We start from the raw sequence: 20,918 nt of genomic DNA, 5'->3' as shown, positions 1-20,918 counted from the left end.
TCTCAGAAGACGCTGAGCACTGTTGATTGCGGCGCGTTCACGTACCGCACAATAACCAACAGAGATTTGCATGAAAAATGGTATTCTCCCCTCCTTATTATTTTACTACAATTATAACGATTGTTTGTATGCAGATTTAGGTTAACCATTTTGATTAGACATAGGCCTACCCACAGAAGACAGAATGTTTATTTTCTAAAGATGATCCCACTAAAGATGACCCTATCAACTGGTCCATATCAACTGTCCATCAGCAAGTAATATGGGAATTGATTGAATTGAATGTTGTTTTAATCTCGTTGGTGATTGAATAGTTGTTTTCTCGCTAATCTATTACTCGCTAACGAAAATTAACCTGGCACTAACATTTTCATGAATATCTAGGTCAAGAGATCATGCCTCAGTAGGCCTACACACAGGGGTTAATAAGATAATCACACAATAATTTTTTTTTTTTTTTGTAACAGTATTTTTATTGGAGTTTCACAATTTTCACCCATATTAAGAGATACAACAACAAGGACAAGGCAAAAAAAAAACGCACTCACTTATACATATCCATCACACAATAATTTGAATCTCTGTGTTTGGAAAAGCCTAGAATGTTTTTTTAATTTAACTAGGCAAGTCAGTTAAGAACAAATTCTTATTTTCAATGACAGCCTAGGAACAGTGAGTTAACTGCCTTGTTCAGAGGCAGAACAATAGATTTTTACCTTGTCAGCTCGGGGATTTGATCTTTCAACCTTACAGTTACTAGTCCAATGCTCTAACCACTAGGCTACTTGCCACCCCACAAGAATTGGTCAGAGGCTGCCCCTTCTGAGACAGCACACACACGGTTTATTAACAAACAAACAGGACATAGCCAATGGAGTTCCACTGCACCACACACACACACACACACACACACACACACACACACACACACACACACACACACACACACACACACACACACACACACACACACACACACACACACACACACACACACACACACACACACACACACACACCCCCCCCCCCCCCCCCCCCCGGGGAATAACAGGGGAGTTTTGCTAGCCAGTGTGAGAGAGGCCTGCAGCACAGCAGTTGATTTAAGGACAGGACACATAGAGTGGTGGGATGCCTTCATCCTTCACAGAGGTTGTTACTACTTTTGTGCAGAACAGAGAGAGATCCAACTGCAACACCCACTTGTGTTTCTGTGCCACTATGCACCATACAACATTTAACAGCATCTAATATGAGATATTGTCTGTATATATATGTTTTTGGTACATTTGTGTGTGCTGTGCTCAGGTTTTTGTCTTGAGTGTCAGTGTTAGTATGTATGTACATGTTTATCCTTGAGTTATCTGTGAACTATATTTGTGTGTGTCTTTACGTTTGTCTGTGGCTACTCTGGGGTCTCATTCTAAAAAAAAAATGTTCTCGAGCTAGCTACATCTGAAACAAGTTCCCTCAGTGTGAATTCACACTAGTCTTGACATACGCTGCCATCTGTTGGATACAAAACGAATTGCAAGAATATTCTGCCACAGAGATACAAAAAAGAGAAGCTTGTGTTTTATAAAACCAGGGGGCAGTATTTCATAACTTCTATTTCAGTAAATGTCTGGTAACAATTGGTTTAATCCAGACAACAAGAACAAGGCTGTGATCAGAGTCTGCAATTTGTCTGGTATCTTTTCTTTGATTGTTCACGACTCAGACTGAACTGCTTGATGGAAGAAAAAGTTAGCACAACAAAAGCAAGGACATGTTGTCTTTATGCATGACAGAAGTATTGAACCGTTAGATAATGTCCAATCTCCATTTTTTTTTTGCTGTACAAATGGATCTGTTTGATGGAGCTGTAGACTCTTTCCTCATACCACTTCTGACCTTAAGCTCTGAAACATTATTACTTCCAAGAAGCCAGCCATCAGAATATTGCTTCCTCTAAGGCAGCATTCAGGCAGCGTTTGTTGCCATCCTTAATAATGTATCATACATTGCACACTTTCCTCAAAATCACAGTCAAGTTTCTGTAGTTCGGACAACAGATGGCATGGTGAGTCATTGTTATCCATGTGTTTGACTATGCCAGTCCAGATGCTGTCTGAGGGGATAGTGATGTTGGTGATGCTGAATCTGAAGTGACAGAGGTAGGCCCACTATCAGACACGTTGTCTTGTTGCCTTATTCCCATGCAGTCCCCTCCAACTCTTATGTGCCCTAGAACTGGTGGCTGATTTCAGAAACAACCCACAGTAGATCTGAGATCATCTAGACACTTGGGCTGTCTGAATTCCTCCCCAGAGATGTGCACTGCTTATCAGATTACTTGTATGGTATGGAACACCAATGTAAAAAAGGTAATTGATTGTAGATATATATATATATATATATATATATATATATATATATATATATATATATATATATATATATATATATACCGTCAAAGGTTTCAGAGTCCATTTCAGTATCATGCTGTGAATTGCATCTGTCACGACTTCCGCCGAAGTCGGTCCCTCTCCTTTTCGGTCGGCGGTTGACGGTCGGCGGTTGACCTTCTAGCCATCGCCGATCCACTTTTCATTTTCCATTGGTTTTGTCTTGTCTTCCATCACACCTGGTTCCAATTCCATCAATTACATGTTGTGTATTTAACCCTCTGTCCCCCCCCCCCCCCCCCCCCCCACATGTCCTTGTCCGTAATTGTTTGTTGTCAGTGCTTGTGCACGTTATGTTCTGGTGTGCATCGAGTTATGTACCCAGGTATTTTATTGTTCTGTATCCGGTGGGTTTTGATAATTAAACTTAGCCGTTGGAAACACAGTTTTGCTCTCCTGCGTCTGACTTCTCTGCCACCAGTACACACCCTTGACAGCAGCAGATCATTCTAGAAATGGATCATAGTACAAACTTGTTGTCAGTGATGTATTGGGGGAAACAAAGGCATCTTGAGACCGTGCTTAGAGGACTTGAGTGGACATTTGCATCTAGCTTCTGTGTGGCAGTGCCTGTGGCACTTGATGGGACCTGATCAGCATTTTCAATCTGATGAATAAATAAGTTAAAGTCAGGAAAGCACCCAACAGAACCTAGTGCAGCCAGTGCAGCCAATAGAACTTTGTGTTTGTACATTACTTCATTAACTCTGATTCACAAGCTCCACTCTCCTAACTTAGTCCTGCTCATTATACTCTTCATGCCTGATTGCACTTTATCTTGTTTTGTGTGTGTGTCTGTGTGTCTGTGTGTGTGCTTCATTATCTACCCTGTGGAGATTGTAGTGGAGTGCCTTATTTTGAGCATCCAAACTGACCTAAACGGTACTAGAAATGAAGCTGTATTAAAGCCCTAAAACATCTGTGGGTTATTGTTTGGGCACAGTTTTGTGATATAATGTGATGACTAGTAACTGTAATGTGCTCCAGGCTATCCTCTGAGCTGACAACTGCTCATGTTGCCAGTATGCTATCATTTGACCTCAGCAAGACTTGTGTGGTTGCATTGTACGAGTGCACAGGACGATGAGGACAATAAGGACCAGGGATAGTCTTTCTCCCATGCTGTCTCGATAGGGAATTAGGCTTCTTTGGAACATTGTTTACCTCCTCTATCAGGGTTAGGAACTAGCTGGTGCATTGGCATCTCAAGGGTATAAAGACACTGCAAGTCCTTTGTTTGCAGGTGTAATGACTATAACTTCCAGCCCATGCATTTTCTCTTCCCTGGCTAGCCCCTGGTCTGTGACAGGAAAACTAAACAGGAATTCACCCTGAGGGCAATTAAATATTCCAGCAGATGGATGCAGCCAGTGAGGCCAAAGCAGAGTTTATCATTCTTTCACCAAGAAGATATAGAGGCTCCCCAAAAAGAGAGGAGTGGAAAATGGGCAGATAATTATACCCTCTTCCTCTGTTACTACCCTTCTCTCCCTCTCTTGCTCTCGCTCTCTCTCTCAATTAATTTTTCCTGCATGAAGAATTTCAATTTCTGCCTGATCAGCTGCCAAATTGAGTGTGCCTCCAGAACAATACACATAGCCAGCAGGTATAAATAACATTTATCCGTCTTCATTTGTTCTAGTCGGCGACTGGAGCAAAGATACCATCACATTCACTGTCAGTTAGAGCTGAAGTGGACTAAGGATGAGGGAGTCTATTACGCTTAATGGATCAATACAACAATTGGTCCTCTTGTGTGTGTAAGTCATTAAATGGTCCGGGTGTTTCAGAGGTTTAGCTTCACTCTCATTTCTCTGGCTGTTTCTATTTTAGTAAGGTCTAATTGATTATTTATGTCTGATTGTTTGTAGCAGTGAAAGGCAAGTGATTCATCTCAACAATCCTGCTCCATACCTCTCTCTGTAAATGATTAAGTGAAACTAAATTGTAGTTGTGTACCTTGTTGGAACTCTTTTACTTGGAAAATAAATAACTCATAAAGGGAAATGTATTTCCTCTAATGATGGATGTGATTAATTTTCTTCCCCTCATACAGTGCTTCTGGAAACATTTATCTTCATTCCCAAACCCTTCCCTCTGGGTTCCCTTGGAGCAAACGGTGTGATAAGAACCAAAACACACACAACTGAGCCTTCTCTCTACCAGCCATCCTCGCTCAACTCAAGTTCCATCCCCTCCTTGCATCAGTTGATGTATCATTGTCACGACTTCTGCTGAAGTCGGTTCCAGTCCTTGTTCGGGCGGTGGTCGACGTCACCGGTCTTCTAGCCATCGCCGATCCATTTTCCATTTGTTTTGTCTTGTTTTCCCACACACCTGGTTTTCATTCCCTCATTACGTGTTGTGTATTTAACCCTCTGTTCCCCCCATGTCTTTGTGCGGAATTGTTTGTTGTAAGTGCTTGTGCACATTGTTGTCTGGTGCGCGACGGGTTTTGTACCCATACGTTGTTATTCTGGATGCCGGTGGTTTTGTATATTAAACTGCTCCGGTTATTACCCAGTTCTGCTCTCCTGCGTCTGACTTCTCTGCCACCAGTTACGCACCCCTTACTAATGCAAACCAAGTCACGTAGGGTGGCTTTCTTACCAGATTATAAAAACAACCTACAGGGAGACGTTGCTGGATTCAATGAAACCTGTCTTACTGAGCAATGTTTCTATTTGTTTATGAAAGGCTTTGGTGTGAGCAGAAAATACGTAAATGTGATTATAGTAAATGCCTCTGTGATCCATAACTTTGATTACCTCTGAGACTAGGCTGCCTGTGAGACTTTGCACCTGAATTTAGTTTATTTTAATTTTCTTAATTAAATCTTAGCCATAAACGTACCTACATTTCAGTATTCTTTAGCTTGATCAATCACAGATAAAGTTTTTTGTGACCGATCGGCCTCAACAGTACTGCATTCTGTGAAAAGTACAGGTAGGCCTACAAAATGGCTCCCGAGTGGCGCAGCGGTCTAAGGCACTGCATCTTAGTGCAAGAGCGGTCACTACAGACCCTGGTTCGATCCTGGGCTATATCACAACCGGCCATGATTGGGATTCCCATAGTGTGGTGCACAATTGGCCCAGCGTTGTTAGGGTTTGGCCGGGGTAGGCTGTCATTGTAAATAAAAATTTGTTCTTAACTGACTTACCTAGTTAAATAAAGCTTAAATAAAATATATATATATTTTAAAAAGAGGTGATTGGAAGAGAAACAACAATCCATGAAATCAAATACAAATATTTCAATAAACAAAGCACAAGGTCTGCATTACTAGGTGGCCTGTCTTAGAGGAGGGAAATTATAAACAATTCAAGATACTCAAGAATAAGTTCTCAAATGAACGAATGGGTTTCAGATATAGACTTATTTTTGTTTGTTTGTACATTTGTACAAATAAGGTGTACATTTAAATATGCTTTGATTTGTTGCATAATTGCAGGATGCAATGTATGTATCCTGTATATTTGTGTCAAGCAAGCCAATAATAATATAAAATAAAATAAAAATAGATAAAACAAACAAATGGGTTGAAGGTTGAAATAGTATCAGAGAAAGAAACAAATAGTATAATCTTTGCCCCCCAAAAATCCTTCTACAGAAGTGTATCCCGTGCTTCTATCACCACCTGTCGAAAGCACTGGAAAAATAGAAGTTGGTGGGAAGGGAATCCCTCTGTACTGAGACGCTCGCGCTTCAGTTCTCCTGTAGGCTACACTGTGAAGGATTAATTGCTTTCCTCTCCAATGCAATGTATTTTACTCTAGGACTCGCTTCTTTCCAAAACTCAATGAAGACGGATATGGCTCTACAACTAACATGTGGTTTGATTTAAGTTTTTAATGGTCGAGAATATACTTGAGATATTTCACCAAAAGATCTTGAAACGTGCACATTTAAAGAGATGATGGCATCAATAGGGGAGTTCGATCCGCTGAACAACATCGTTCCTGCAACTAAAATTGAAGTAACCGTGTCATGCAGGTAAGGTCATGAATGTATGATAAAATGTTAAATGGCATGATTAGATCTTCTATAAGTGAAACATATTGTATTGAAAGTATGCAGATGAGACACTTATGTGTGCTAATATAATATTTCAATTATTTAAAGCACATTTTCTGTATTCATATGAAATAAGTGTGCATACCAAGTTAAATATTGATCTTAATTTAGGCAACGTTCGTATTGTTTTAGAATACCAAGCATAGAGTAGAAATATGATATAACCATTGTTTCACCTCATGCATGGATTCTCATTCACCTCCTTCTTGATACACCTTCAAAGGTGCGCCGAGACGTGCCTGACCGCAGTGCATCAGCCCGGTGTAGTCAACAGCGCTAATACATAATTTTCAGGCACTAAGACTGGATAGTGTTGTGGTATGGCTATCGAGCAGGTGTAGGTGTAGCCTATGTAGAACCATGTCTACAATAGACCTTGGCTACCTGTGAACAAACCATTACATGTGTGGAGTATACAGTATACCCACATTGTCCACGTAATTGTCTTCATGAAAACTTTTGTCACATTATGTCTTTCTCGTAATATAGTACTTCATAGAAAGCAGACTCCTCTGCCTCTATGCAGCCCTCAGTATCAAATGTGCCTGTTGTTGCCCCCTCGACAACCTTTTCACGGTCAAATGTTTAATCCCATCAGTTTCCAGTGAGCGTGCATGTGATTAAAAAACCCTGGCACTGTACATAATCTGTAAAATCGGTTGATTAATTGACACAGCAATCGATTTAGAAATATATTCATACATTGGCAGGTCCAATATGATCTATACAGTCAGGCCCTAAGCCTTTTTATATTCATACAATGGCAGGCCCTAAGCCCCCCCCCCCCCCCCCCCCCCCCAGGATTTATGGCAGAGTTGTTAATTGGTTGTTGGAAATAACATTAATATTTTCCATGAAATCATGTGGAGCCTCAAAATAGAATAGAATTTGAATTTTAACAAAGTCAAAAACAAACATTTAGCTGTTAGTTAGGCAAGTTCTTGTATTTTGAGGCTTAAAATCAAAGCTAGTACATTTTGGAGTTGGAATTGCAGTATGCATATAATTTGAGAATTTAGACATGAGCTAGCAAATTTTGACAGACTGGTTTCATCTAGACAAACAAAATAAGTTTGCTTAGCAACCGGATACCAACGAGTTCTCTGGAGGAAAAAAAAGTGAGTAATTGCTGATGACATTCATGCTGAGGGCCGGGCCTGTATACAGTACAGTACAGTACAGTACAGTACAGTACAGTACAGTACAGTACAGTACGCTAAAGCTCAGGAACAAATGGAATAACAGTTTTTTTGGGAGAAAATATTGACATTTTCTGCTGCCTGGGTCTCAGCCATTCCAGTGTTTTCCATAGAAGTATGTGTTTGGTTTCAGACGCATGTTATTTCCCGGAAAGGTCATCAGATAATCGCACTGAGACACTGCGAACTGTGATTAATCAACCACAGATACAATTTGTTGTAGCATAACTTACGGTATGTACCGTAACCTACAATGCTACTGTACAAAACCAACAGCACTTATAGAGGTTTCACAAGGGATCTGCAATATGACAAAATAATGTGTTTATAAGGGCCTCTAATAACACTTTAACAGGTGACGTGTGTTCATGAACTTTCAACTAAGCCTACATACAAAAATAAAAAAGAGATAGCAGGTAGGTATTCTGTATTGGCCCTATAAGCTGTTCAAGGGTCCCTGAGCTCCAGAGGAGGTTGGTGGGAGGAGGTATAGGTGGACGGGCTCATTGTAATGGCTGGAATGGAATGAATGGAACGGTATTGAAAAACATCAAACATATGGGAACCATGTTTGACTCCACTCCATTCCAGCCGTTACAGTGAGCCTGTCTTCCCGCTAGCCTCCACTGCTGAGCTCACAATCATTAACCTGTAGCTACTCATATCCTACTAGCCAGGTTACATTCCTCATATCTGATAGTGACATAGAATGTCATACTACATGGAAAATACATTGGATTTGAAAAAAGTCATCAACATAAACTGTTGTTTTGAGGGTGAAAACCACAAGATTATGTCATCATTGTAACCAATGTTCAACATAGACAAACCTTGTATAACAGACTGTGCATTTGGAAAGTATTCAGAACCCTTCCTTTTTTCCACATTTTGTTACGTTACAGCCTTATTCTAAAATTGATTAAATAAAATAAAAAGTCATCAATCTACACACAATATCCTATAATTACGAAGCAACATTTTTTTAGACTTTTTTTTGCAAATGTATTAAAAGTAAAAAACAGAAAAACCTTATTTACATAAGTATTCAGACCCTTTGCTATGAGACTCGAAATTGAGCTCAGGTTCATCCTGTTTCCATTGATGATCTTTGAGATGTTTCTACAACTTGATTGGAGTCAACCTGTGGTAAATTCAATTGATCAATTGATCGGACATGATTTGGAAAGGCACACACCTGTCTATATAAGGAGATGGGAGAACCTTCCAGAAGGACAACCATCTATGCAGCACTCCACCAAGCAGGCCTTTATGGTAGAGTGGCCAGATGGAAGCCATTCCTCAGTAAAAGGCACATGACAGGCCGCTTGGAGTTTGCCAAAAGGCCCCTAAAGGACTCTCAGACCATGAGAAACAAGATTCTCTGGTCTGATGAAACCAAGATTGAACTCTTTCGCCTGAATGCCAAGTGTCATGTCTGGAGGAAACTGGCACCATCCCTACAGTGAAGCATGGTGATGGCAGCATCATGCTGTGGGTATGTTTTTCAGCGGCAGGGAATGGGAGACTAGTCAGGATTGAGGGAAAGATAAATGGAGCAAAGCACAGAGAGATCCTTGATGAAAAGAGTGCTCAGGACCTCAGACTGGGGTGAATGTTCGCCTTCCAACAGGACAACGACCCTAACGCAGAAGTGGTTTCGGGACTTGAACCCGATCGAACATCTCTGGAGAGACCTGAGAATAGCTGTGCAGCGACGCTCTCCATCCAATCTGACAGAGCTTGAGAGGATCTGCAGAAAAGAATTTGAGAAACTCCCCAAATACAGGTGTGCCAAGCTTGTAGCGTCATACTCAAGAAGACTCGAGGCTGTAATCGCTGCCAAAGGTGCTTCAACAAAGTACTGAATAAAAGGTCTGAATACTTATGTTAATGTGATATCAGTTATTTATTTTTTGTAAATCTGCTAAATAAAAATTAAAAACTTGTTTCATTCTGGGGTATTGTGTGTAAATTGATAAAGGGAAAAAATATTGAATCCATTTCAGAATAAGGCTGTAATGTAACAAAATGCGGAAAGTCAAGGGGTCTGAATATTTTCCGAATGCACTGTATGTTGAATTTGTACCTTTCAAACAACGTCAGATCTTTAACGTTATATCCACTATCAGAAAAGAAAACAATAGGCTGGCAGGACCTCCTACTGGAGAGTTGATCTACAACTATTAATTTGTTCTCTCATCACTTAATGTAATAACCAAGCCAAGCCAAGCCCTGCTTAGCTTTTATATTTGTCACTGACTATTACCAATGGGCTATCAGGAAAATGATTATTTAGAAATCTTGTATTAACTAAATAATGTATATTCACTGTTGCTATTGAAGTAATTCCAAAGGGTAGGTTTAACAGAGCAAATAAATGTAACCATACTTTATGATTCATATATCATCAATGAGACTATTTAGGCCTGTATAGCATTTGTAACAGCTATTGTTTCAATTTAACCCAGGGTTCAACTAAAAATAGACAATACGTATAGTCCTAGGGTTTCAAGCTTTGGTTGATTTCAAATTTAATCTTCAAGTTAATCTTTAATATGTTGGATTCACATGTCCATTGCAAAAATCTAAGTTAAAGAATAGGACTAAATCAAATCAAACTTTTTTTTAAAGTGCTTATAATGCTTGATTAGATTAGGTTTAGTCCTATTCTTAAACTAAGATTTTAGGTTGAGATGGCGACGTGAATCCAACACATCAATTATTAATTTGTAGACAAACTGGATATTGAATTGTGTTTTTTTGTCAACATAGCAAATATATTTGAAGGAGAACTTCTGTTTGGATAGTTCCATCTGTGCCACTGACTTAGTCTGGCTTTAATTCCAGTTAAACTACAAATTAATAAACGATATGATGGATTCATATCCCCATCTCAACCAAAGTTAAAGAATAGGACTAAATTAAATCAAATCAATCTTTAAAGGCACTTTAAAGTCCTATACTTTGACTTTGATTGTTGGTGGAGATGGCAATGTGAACCCATCACATCATTTATTCATTTCTAGACAAAGTCAGTGGCACAAAAGATACTTCTCCTTCAAATGTTGATATTTGTTTGTGCTGACACCCAAACACAGTTCAGTTACACTTTTGAAATACAGTTAACTGCCTATATTACAAATTATAGTCTCCAACTAAACCATAAATAAAAGTTAAAGAATAGGATTAAGCCAGTGGCTCAGATGAAACTATCCAAGCATTAGATATCCTTTAAATGTTGATATTTGGCTGTGTTGTCAGACAAACAAAACGTAATAATACTTTTGTAATTCAGTAAATAGCCTACATTTAAGGATATCTTACAAATGTATGAAACAGGATTCAACCTTAAAACGAGTAACCATGGCCACATTTTGAGGTTAGCCTACTGTAACTATAAATGTCTTCTTATGTAATCATAGAAAGCTGGGCATGTTCAGGATACCATGCAAAGGTTGCAGGTCTGTGGAGATCTTCACAATTGCTTAAATAATCTGTGCAGAATCTTAAAACAGCTTGGATCACTTGCACTTTCTGCAATCCAGATCATTTGGTTGGGCTATTACATGAAGCACAGTGATAACACATGAAGTTGTTGTATAAATACAAACATCTGACATTGTATTCCCATTTTATCTTTGTTGTGCTTTTAAATGATTGAAAGCGCAGTGATAACACATAGGGAATTCAACAAACTTCTGGTAGACGTTTCGAGTGGTTGAATAAAGGTTGAAATCGCATTGATCAATGCCTTAACCAAATATTACCCACAAAAAAAATGACATGGTGCCCCCAGTGGGATGGGATTATACACTTTTGGCTGAGTGGCCTTCGTGTTGTCTGTCCAAAGAAAAGAGTCACTGGGATGGTCAGAAATCCATGGTCACAAACCCAGCCACCACTGGCACCAAACAATAATCCTCCCTGCCTCTGAATAACGAATGGAACGGCTGATGGTGCCTCCTTGGAGGTTACAAAGCTTTAACTCTGGGTGGTTCTCTGTGAGACACATCTGCAACTTCTCTTATCACAGCTAATAAAACATTGCAAGTCTCAAGCGGACTACACAATCAGCCACAACATTGATTTCATTTGTCTGCCTCTCAACAACCCATTTCCTTGATGTGTTGTGCATCTGGCAAACTGACAACCTAAAATGAACCTGAGGTATGAGTACAAAAAAAATGGAAAAGAGTCAAGGGATTGTCAACTCACTGACCTGGTAAAATAGTGCAGCCGAACAAAAAGGTGTAATAGGTTCGCATTCAAAAATATGTCACATAAAGCTTACTTCATTTAAAAATATATATTTTCACAGCATCAGGGATAACATACACAGACGTTTCAGCTTCACAACCTTCTTCAGACGCACAGAGACAGACACCAGCAAGCACAGACAGTTCCCTTCTCTGAAAAACATGTCAACTGGGGGGTGCAAATGTACCTCAGCTCAGTGGTCCAGAGCTCCTCAGAGAGACTCAGTGTTTGTGCCATTTCTGTCATTGGGAGTAGTTGTTTCCCATTTGATATAATATGAACCTTGAACCCAATGGCAGTGACTCAAATACTGACGATATAGAAATGGTCCCACGAGACTGTCCTCATCTGCGGAGGAAAGAGTTGGTTACTGTGACTGATCATTTTACACTTATCGCACCATGCATATTATCCTATACATGGGGGATGATGTTGAACTCAGACCAAGTATTGTACTATAGTGGTGACAGCAAAATCTTATCTCCTACTCTAAGGTGATGACCTTAATCAGGATACAGTACCTGTAAATGGACCAAACTAGTGCCTATTATCTTGGGACTGTCAGTAATGGAGGTATACACTTTGTGTGCCTCTAGATTGGGTTGTTAGTCTATTTTGGCCTGTAAATGCCTTATTTTACTGACATTTTCTTTAGATGTGTAATATGAAATAAGGTTGTTATTATTCATGCACAGGGCCAAAATTGGTGTAGAAACAGTTGTTCATGTTCCTTATCAGGAAGTTCGACCCACTGATTACGATGCTGTGTGATCTAAATGATTATGTTTGTCACTTCAGTCTTACACAAATATATAGCCCAAAATGTTCTGGTGTCACCCTATGCACACTGGCTGATTTGTTATGTATTTTGTTTAACAATACATTTTTTCAGTTGTGCTGAATATTACATTAAGTATTGTTCATTTGTTGTCCTCACAGAATAAATGTATTTCTACAACAGAGGAAAACACTAAACATAAGCAAAATGTTAAAACGATACTGCGATTCTGGCATTTAAGCCATTTTTCTACTGATGCTGTTGGCTATCATTGAAGAACTGGAAGCAGAATTCAAGAGAGAAAACAATAGCTCTGAACTTAGTTTACGTAACTAGACTTCCAGTTATTGTTCTAATGCTAGTTAGCATTGGCTCTGGAAACTACATCTAACTTCCTTCATACTGTAATCAGAGGAATAAAAATGGTATCCATGAGTTCATCTGACTCTGGCTAAGTAGAATCTCACATAATGACAATAATGTTAATGATAATCAGTTCAGTCTGTTTAGCGCTGTTGTTTTCTCTCTTAAATTCTGCCTCCAGCTCTTCAATGATAGCCAACAGCATTTGAAATGATGCTTACAATACATTTTGTTTTGAAGAGGGAAAACTACCTAGTGTTTTCCATGAGAAATGATGTACTAACAATTGAACAAAGACTACATTGAAATATGTTCAAGTGGGTGCTGCAGTGACATTGAATACATTCTATGGAAAGAATAACAGCCTGATTAAATTATTATTATTTTATTTTCCCTGTATATTATTTCCATAGGGATCTTCTGGACGTGGACACATTTTCCAAGTCTGATCCTGGTATGTGCCTCTCTTTTTGAGTGAATGTTTATCAGAATGTGTGAAATTCCATGCATTTGTCCTATCTGTCCTGAATGTACTCATGTAAATTCTAGAGAGTTGATTTCGTCATTTTTACAAAAACCTCAGGGATGTTATAAACATTCCGTTATGCAGTTAAACTGCATTCGTTTCTTTTATAAAGCAGTTTATTTTATCCGGATACAGACATTTGTGAAAATTTCTAAGGACGATTCTGAGATTTGGAATATGATGACACAGGATAAATTGTAGAGATTCCACATCACAGGTTCATAGTCAGTTTTAGCTGTTTTACTCAGCATTTCTCCTATATTTTGGTTTCCAAAGTCACAAAGGTTACCTCATCTATTCCCTACATCTCAGTTTGTCACTCTTTTCTGCTTGTCTCCAATATTTAGTCTCAGTCACACAACCACAGCTGCAGTGTTATCTGTTTGAGTCCTTAATAAGAGTTTTTGATCAGATCTATTTCATGTGTAGACATTTGTTCATGGCCTCTCATTTCACTGCGTTTTGAGTATGTCTTATTGCTCTCCAAACTGGACTTCTAAAATGCACAGGTCACTTTGGAGCACAGGAATGAAATCACCTTCCACTTGGCCTATATTTTGTTCCGTGCTTCAAATACTTTATACAACACACAAATTATTATTGCTATAGTGTTGTTTGGAGAGCTCTACTATGTGTTTGTCAAAAGTCTGTCAGGTTGAAGTCATACCAGGGTGAAAGCTTTGAGCTGTCAGGACAGGGCTCAGGGGTCTCTGAGTTGAAGGCAGGGAGAAATGGGATTCAGCTGGACAAACAGAGCCAGGCTCAGAGTGACTCGTGTTAAGGCTACTATCACAACTGCAGTCCCACAGAGACAGAGAGACCAGGGCTCTGATGAAACTTCACAATAGCAACAGCCGTCTAAAGATGGAGCTGGAGAGAATGGCTACCGTTTCATGGGCTCTTAACCAACCATGCTATTTTGTTTGTTCTTTCGCATTTTTTGTAACTTATTTTGTACATATTGTTGCTGCTACCATCTCTTATGACTGAAAAGAGCTTCTGGAAATCAGAACAGCGATTACTCACCTTGAACTGGATGAAAAATGTCTCTTTAATGAGTCAGACGAGAGGGATTTACTCCAAACACCCGAACAGGCCCTCATCCCCATCATTCGCAGGAGAAAGAGACGGAAAAGATATTGCGGAAAGAGATCGGGGTGCCTTGTGAGGATCCGCCGATGAGTAGCTAATTTGCCCTTGTCATCCGTACTACTAGCCAACGCACAATCGCTGTAAAATAAATTGGACGAGCTAAATGCACGTATATCCTACCAACGGGACATTAAAAACTGTAATATCTTATGTTTCACTGAGTCGCGGCTGAATGACAACATGATTAACATACAGCTGGCGGGTTAAACACTGCATCGGCAAAATAGAACAGAAGCCTCTGGTAAGACAAGGGGTGGTGGTCTATGTATATTTGTAAACAACAGCTGGTGCACGATATCTAAGGAAGTCAAGGTTTTGCTCGCCTGATGTAGAGTATCTCATGATAAGCTGTAGACCACACTATCTACCTAGAGAGTTTTCATCTGTATTTTTCGTAGCTGTCTACATACCACTACAAACCGATGCTGGCACTAAGACCGCACTCAATGAGCTCTATACCGCCATAAGCAAACAGGAAAATGCTCATCCAGAGGCGGCACTCCTAGTGGCCGGAGACTTTAATGCAGGGAAACTTAAATCTGTTTAAAATCATTTCTATCAGCATGTTAAATGTGCAACCAGTGGGAAAAAAACTCGAGACCACCTTTACTCCACACACAGAGACGCGTACAAAGCTCTCCCTCACCCTCCATTTGGGAAATCTGACCATAATTCTATCCTCCTGATTCATGCTTACAAGCACAAATTAAAGCAGGAAGCACCAGTGACTCGGTCAATAAAGAAGTGGTCAGATGAAGCAGATGCTAAGCTACAGGACTGTTTTGCTAGCACAGACTGGAATATGTTCCGGGATTCTTACGATGGCATTGAGGAGTACACCACATCAGTCACTGGCTTCATCAATAAGTGCATCGATGACGTCGTCCCCACAGTGACTGTACGTACATACCCAAACCGGAAGCCATGGATTACAGGCAACATCCGCACTGAGCTAAAGGGTAGAGCTAAAGGGTAGGCCAGACGGATTATCAGGACGTATAGTGCGAGCATGCACTGACCAACTGGCAAGTGTCTTCACTGACATTTTCAACCTCTCCCTGTCTGAGTCTCTAATACCAACATGTTTCAAGCAGACCATCATAGTCCCTGTGCCCAAGAACACAAAGGTAACCTGCCTAAATGGCTACCGACCCGTAGCACTCACGTCTGTAGCCATAAAGTGCTTTGAAAGGCTGGTCATGGCTCACATCAACACCATTATCCCAGAAACTCACTCCAATTTGCACACCGCCCCAACAGATCCACAGATTATGCAATCTCTATTGTACTCCACACTGCCCTTTCACACCTGTACGAAAGGAACACCTATGTGAGAATGCCATTCATTGACTACAGCTCAGCGTTCAACACCATAGTGCCCTCAAAGCTCATCACTAAGCTAAGGACCCTGGGACTAAACACCTCCCTCTGCAACTGGATCCTTGACTTCCTGACAGGCCACCCCCAGGTGGTAAGAGTAGGTAACAACACATCCGCCACGCTGATTCTTAACACAGGGGCCCCTCAGGGGTGCGTGCTTAGTCCCCTCCTGTACTCCCTGTGCACTCATGACAGTACGGCCAGGCACGACTCCAACACCATCATTAAGTTTGCAGATGACACAACAGTGGTAGGCCTGATCACCAACAATGACGAGACAGCATATAGGGAGGAGGTCAGAGACCTGACTGTGTGGTGCCAGGACAACAACCTCTCTCTCAATGTGATCAAGACTAAGGTGATGATTGTGGACTACAGGAAAAGGAGAACCGAGCACGCCCCCATTCTCATCGACGGGGCTGTAGTGGAGCAGGTTGAGAGCTTCAAGTTCCTTGGTGTCCAAATCACCAACAAACTAACATGGTCCAAGCTCACCCAGACAGTTGTGAAGAGGGCACGACAAAACCTATTCCCCCTCAGGAGACTTTGATTTGATTTGAGCAACAGCCCCGCAAAGTACTCATTACTCAGAGCTGGGGGTCTGGGATTCTGAGTTTGGTCCTTAATTGATTTAGGTAGTTACTTGGTTTGATTATATTCATCTGCATGATTTGCCTAATCTCCAACAAGTTCCGTGATGAAGAAATGTGATATGGATGTTTTACCTCTTCTAGTTTGTGCTATCTACATAGCCAATCACTTAGATTAGATTCACTTTGTGTATTTGTGTGCAGGCTTTGTGAATATGGACGAATATTTTCTGAATATATAGTAAGCTTCCTCCCCCTTATCTAATTTAAAGATGGCTCAGACATCAAAGTACTTTATCCTTGTACTTTTCTGTGAAAAGTAAATAGATTGTGGTGTGTGTGTCCATGATTAAATTACTTCACAACTTAATGCCTTGTCTATGTACATGTCCAATTACCCATGTGTCTAAGAGCTTCATGTTGTGTTTGTGCCAAATCAAATTTTATTGGTCACATACACATATTTAGCAGATGTTATTGTGGGTGTAGCGAAATGCGTGTGTTTGATGCTGTATAATTTTGTGTTCATGAGTTGTTTTAGTTTCTTGAATTTTAACTATACAGAGTAACCTACAGGACGTTATTGGCCATGGACTTTGTTTTGTCATGGACAGTGCTGTCAAAGTGTCATATAAATTCCACTAAGATGTTCATGAATTTGTCTGGTTAACTCACCTAGGGGTTGATGCTCCATGGTGAGAACATATCCAATTAACCCATTGTCACACTAAGTGCTGGCACATTTCTACCATATAACCACGTAACCGACTGTTATGGTTGATGACTGCCATGAAAATAATACAACTTTTCTTGGGGTGGAATGAACTACGCAGCGCCCCCCTCCCTGCAGCAGCAGCACAAATAGAAATATAATGAATAGAACGTGCTTGCAACCTCTAAACCTGGCAATTTGACTGGTAAACTCATGGGTACACTCGCAATGGCTGCCTGGGATTGTGATGCAATAATTTCCATATGTAATGTAGAATGTGCATTCAAATGATATTAACTGATGTGGCTCATGCAATGGAATGTATTTTGTTTAATAGTTGAGTTGAATCAACAAAGCAGAGCACATATTGATGGGTACATGTCTCTTGCTTTTACTTCCTGCTTTGCTCCTATCCACCTAATTTTTTAAATGTTGCTGTGGGCACAGCCAAAGAACGAAAGTGATGGATTCGACTTCCATTCTGCAGTTCTCCTGTGGCAAACTTGCCAGAGTAAATTATTTGAGAGTCCATTTATAGAGTATTAAAGTCATGTAAACAAGTGTAAGTGTATAAGTGTAATTTTATATTTATTTCATTCAAGTTTGCTAACGTTAGCTAGGCCTACTAGTAGGCTACTTCTGTCATAATAACATTAGTTATGTTGCGTCAGTTATGTGCCATCCACCAAGCCAATAAGGATAACTATACTGAACAAAAGTATAATCGCAACATGCAACAATTTTTAAGATTTTACTGAGTTTCAGTTCATATCAGTAAATCAGTAAATTGAAATAAATAAATTAGGCCCTAATCTATGGATTTCACATTGGAATACAGATATGCATCTGTTGGTCACAGATACCTTAAAAAAATGGGCCTCACGTTGGGTTCGTCACGGTACCTCTATGCATTCAAATTGCCATCGATAAAATGCATTTGTGTTCGTTGTCTGTAGCTTGTGCCTGCCCATACCATAACCCCACCGCTACCATGGGGCACTCTGTTCACAATGTTGACATCAGCAAACCGCTCGCCCACACAACGCCATACACGTGGTCTGCGGTTATGAGGCCGGTTGGAATTCTCTAAAATGACGTTGGAGGCGGCTTATGGTAGAGAATAGAAATATATTATTCAAGATGAACTAGTGTCAATGTTGATTAATCACAGATCACAATCCTGCAATAAGAAGGGGAAGGGAATCTGTCTCTAATTTGAATTTCTGTTTCTGTGTTGTATTTTCAAATGAACATGACCTTTTTGTTTGGTTGAAAACTCTCCAATTAGTTTTATTTGTTAGTCACTCTTTCTCAGGATATCAGCCATGTGAACCCATTTGGCAGCTGATAATGGCAGTCAACGGCAATGTAGTCATAGGCCTACAGCAGTGGTTCTCAACTCTAGTCCTCGGGTACCCCCAACAGCACACATTTTTGTTGTAACCCCGGACAAACATACCTGATTGAAAACATATGCCAGATACTGAGGTCTGAGTGGCACTTGGATGTGCCACTGTGATAATGAAGATTGTTTGCCTAAGACTACCACAACAATTACATTGTCTCTGCTAAATGTGTTTAAATTGTAAAAGAAAGAAAGAATTGTTAGCTATAAAAAAAAAAAAATTCAATGGGGCAAGGCAAAGCAGGGATGACAGAACAAATACTTTTCATTTCACCCATACAAAAATATAACTTCTTATTAAAGTACGGTATGTTTCTAATATAATAAACAATAGTATTTTACATGTTGTTGTAAATTATTTTGAAACCCTTCATTCGGTTTCAGGGGGCACTTTTGTCATGACGACAAGGAGAAGTTGCTGTCTACTGAAATGGCACAACAGAATCATTCAGACTGACCAAGGCACAGCACATGAAAACCATTTTGTCTAACTGAGGGACGTCTCCTTTCATATCTAGAAAATGATGAAGTAGTAGAAGTAGAAACTGATGCTGCTGCAGCATTGCTCATCTTCACGGTGGGAATCCAGTCGACATGGGTGTTTTGATAGTGGTCAGCTGGTGAACCTACAGTACATAAACAAATACAAAGTACACCTGATGTTAAAATATCCCTTCCTATGGTCACCTATACCATCAGGGCTCTTGAATGTTTGGTTCATTCAGGTATTTTAGTGTCATATGAAGATTACATCTGTTGTTGGGCTGGGAACAACCAATAGTCAACACAGCAGGTTGTTTTATCCCATTGAGGCCTTTGTACTACGCTGTAATGTCCATACATTTTACCTCCTTATGAATTAAGTTCTACACAAATGATCATTGGATGAGTGCGACTGGAGTTTTTTTGGGACGATAATGTCCTCTTCCAGGCTAGATGGACGTCGTATTGTACAATTTGTGTCTCCCCTTTTCGTAGGCCTAGATGAGATAGTTGCGTTGAAGACAAGGTCGGTTTTATTTATCTGTTTGTCGTTGCCAGTAGAGTAGGCCCAGGCTACCCCTTGATTTGCCGGATCAAAAAAGATTCTGCTAACGTCTCCAGTCGTATAAAGTGTAGTAGAATTATGAAATGTGTTTATCAAAGGCCACATTTTTTGAGAGCAAAGGAAAGAAAAGAGACATCTCTGATATAGCCTCTAGGTCTATGCCACTAGACGATCAGCCATGCACAGTGATTAGATCGAGTTATATTAATAGCTTAATAAATGATGACTAGCCAATCTGCTTATCACATTAGGAATAGTAGGATTAAATGTCTGCAAATGTGATGATAGATGCATGCATTGCTTTATTATAAAGTAGTATTTTCATGGTGAGAGAGACGCATGCTAGACTACAAGCTATTTAGCTAGCTAATGTTGGCTAACTTAGTCTTGTTGTTAACACCTGGTTAGCAAAACAGCTAACAGCTAAACTCAAAATTGATCAGACTGACCAGTGATGAAGTGATCGGTGCAGACCCTGTACTGACAGTGTTCAGGTCTTTACAGGCAAAAATGTTTCTTCACTTTTCTGACAGTTCTTGAGTCTTATTTCCTTGGTTTTTCATGATTGCGGGTAATCTGTAAAAATATTTGTTTCCCTCTTGTCTTTCCTGCCTTGTTAGAGCAGTCAAATACTACACAGAAATTTACCATGGTGATGAATCAACTAGTTTTAGGCACTGTTATCATGCAGCTTTGGGTAGCCACTCAGCTGTTGCTGGAAGAATTGATGCGGTGGTCTTCCAACATAGCCACCAACATGGCCGTACGTCACCTGGCAACCCTCTATGGCAGTGGTCACCAACCTTTTCTGAGTCAAGATCACTTTGGCAGTCAAAAAGCAAGCCGAGATCACTGCTCAGATGTTTTTTTAACATTACAAGTCGGAGATTTCCCAGTTCCAAGTTCTCAGTTGTTTTTAACGTGGCATTTGTCTCGGCGGAGGGATGGAGAGAGAAGCAGATGGTCCGCCTCTCACGGTCTCTTCCT

At 40.1% G+C, this 20,918-nt stretch overlaps 1 protein-coding gene across 1 annotated transcript in view; it reads left to right on the top strand.

Moving 5' to 3' along the window:
- Positions 1-6,079: 6,079 nt before the first annotated feature.
- Positions 6,080-20,918, top strand: part of LOC106566979 (copine-9-like) — a 126,905-nt gene continuing 112,066 nt past the window's right edge. The window contains exons 1-2 of the mRNA XM_014135691.3: positions 6,080-6,440; positions 13,532-13,572. Of these exons, the coding sequence (XP_013991166.1) occupies positions 6,361-6,440; positions 13,532-13,572 (121 nt within the window). The 5' untranslated portion in view covers positions 6,080-6,360. The remainder of the gene's footprint in view (positions 6,441-13,531; positions 13,573-20,918) is intronic.

Source organism: Salmo salar, chromosome 13 (genome assembly GCF_965601325.2).
Source record: "Salmo salar chromosome 13, fSalSal1, whole genome shotgun sequence".
NCBI lineage: Eukaryota > Metazoa > Chordata > Actinopteri > Salmoniformes > Salmonidae > Salmo > Salmo salar.
This window is presented reverse-complemented; position numbering and strand designations above follow the sequence as displayed.